This window comes from Seriola lalandi, unplaced genomic scaffold, assembly GCF_002814215.2.
Source record: "Seriola lalandi dorsalis isolate HSWRI2012SDOR001 ecotype SW California unplaced genomic scaffold, Sedor1 jcf7180002001945, whole genome shotgun sequence".
Classification (NCBI taxonomy): domain Eukaryota; kingdom Metazoa; phylum Chordata; class Actinopteri; order Carangiformes; family Carangidae; genus Seriola; species Seriola lalandi.
The window spans coordinates 1-1,717 of NW_019472601.1; the positions used below are offsets into that span (position 1 = coordinate 1).

The following is a 1,717-nucleotide window of genomic DNA, read 5'->3' on the forward strand; positions in this document are numbered from 1 at the left end:
GATAGATAGATAGATAGATAGAAGAAAACATTGCCCACACCACCACCAGCCTCGACTGTGGACACAAGGCAATAAGCAGGTGTTCCTAATAAAGTGCTCAGTGAGTGTATATATACAAATGTAGTAGGGGTTTAACAAATCTGAAACTGAGACAGAAGTCAGTCAGATGGTCATATGTTAAGGTTACACCACAAGGTCAACAGACACAAGATGGTAACTATGGTAAAAACATACAAATATTTAATCTATACTATACCATTAAAACACAGTGCATCTGATAACCATGGCTCTGCATTACAGTTGTGACGGACCCCTGTTCCGTCATCACAGGGTCGTGACACAGTACAGTGTGTAATGTTGTTGTGTCTGTGGCGTTCAGGTACGGTCTGGGGATGATTTACTACAAACAGGAGAAGTTCAATTTGGCAGAAATCCACTTCAAGAAAGCTCTGAGCATCAACCCTCAGAGCTCTGTGCTGCTCTGCCACATCGGAGTGGTAGGTTAGCATGTAGCATCCTCCATTTGTAACAGCTGCTGTGTTAGCATGTAGCATCTTCCATTCACAATAGCTGCTGTGTTAGCGTGTAGCATCCTGTATTCATAACAGCTGCTGTGTTGGCATTTAGCATTCTCCTATCATAACAGGTGCTGTCTTAGCATATAGCATCCTCCAATCATAACTGCTGTGTTAGCATGTAGCATCTTCCATTCATAACAACTGTTCTGTTAGTATGTAGCACCAACCCCATGCGATAGATCACCAATAGGTGTTTGTGGTTGTGTGTGTAGGTGCAGCATGCGCTGAAGAAGTCTGATGCAGCTTTAGAGACTCTGAACAGAGCGATCGGGATCGACCCTAAAAACCCGCTCTGCAAGTTCCACCGAGCATCTATACTGTTCGCCAATGACAAGTACAAGGTAATCAATAATGATTAATAGTGTTCAATAAATGCTGAGGTTGTAACCACCTGTCTCTCTGACCTGTCTGTCTCTCTGACCTGTCTGTCTGCAGGCAGCTCTTCAGGAGTTGGAGGAGTTGAAACAGATTGTTCCCAAAGAGTCTCTGGTTTACTTCCTGATAGGAAAGGTAACAGCTGATCCACTCTGACCCATGACCCCTGACTTGTTGTTTGACCCCGTCATGTTCATTGTGTGTGAGTTTGGTCACGTCTCATTAGTCTACCTGTTCAGAGGCAGTGATGATGTTGCGTCACCTGAGTGTTCTTTGATTGGATGGAGAACCTGGATCCACATCGAGGACCTGGACACAGAAACAATAAAAACCTGCAGCCAGCAGGTGTCTCACCTGAGACCACACACACCAGTGGACATGGAGTTAAACCTGAACCTGAACCTGTCTGTCTAACACCCCCTTTCTTCTATCTCTCAGGTGTATAAGAAGCTGGGTCAGACTCACCTGGCTCTGATGAACTTCAGCTGGGCAATGGATCTGGATCCTAAAGGAGCAAACAACCAGATCAAAGAGGCCATCGATAAGAGATACCTGCCAGAGGACGAAGGTACAGACACAACTCTACCTTCAAGTCATGTGACATCAGATTTGATGCTGCAGGTTTATACCAGGTCAAGGTCTGAAAGAACCAGGTTCTTAACATCAGTATCAGTTTTCATGTTGTCAATAGAATGAACAACAGACACTGACCACACCTGTCTCTCTCCACCTGTCTCTCTCCATCTATTTCACCTGTTAGCAGC

At 44.9% G+C, this 1,717-nt stretch overlaps 1 protein-coding gene across 1 annotated transcript; it reads left to right on the forward strand.

The window, feature by feature from the left end:
* Positions 1 to 20: 20 nt before the first annotated feature.
* Positions 21 to 1,682, forward strand: LOC111665035 (uncharacterized). Its single transcript, XM_023419899.2, has 4 exons — positions 21 to 497; positions 791 to 919; positions 1,014 to 1,088; positions 1,392 to 1,682. Exons 1-4 carry the CDS (start codon positions 393 to 395, stop codon positions 1,647 to 1,649), a joined length of 567 nt encoding a protein of 188 aa, XP_023275667.1. The 5' UTR covers positions 21 to 392; the 3' UTR covers positions 1,650 to 1,682.
* The last annotated feature ends 35 nt before the right edge of the window (positions 1,683 to 1,717 follow it).

Bases quoted from the DNA above. Each gene is read 5' to 3' on its own strand.
- LOC111665035 (XM_023419899.2), top strand. From the start codon at position 393: ATGATTTACTACAAACAGGAGAAGTTCAATTTGGCAGAAATCCACTTC. The intron at 920-1,013 runs GTAATCAATAAT...GTCTGTCTGCAG, and splicing joins TCGCCAATGACAAGTACAAG to GCAGCTCTTCAGGAGTTGGA. The intron at 1,089-1,391 runs GTAACAGCTGAT...TCTATCTCTCAG, and splicing joins TTTACTTCCTGATAGGAAAG to GTGTATAAGAAGCTGGGTCA.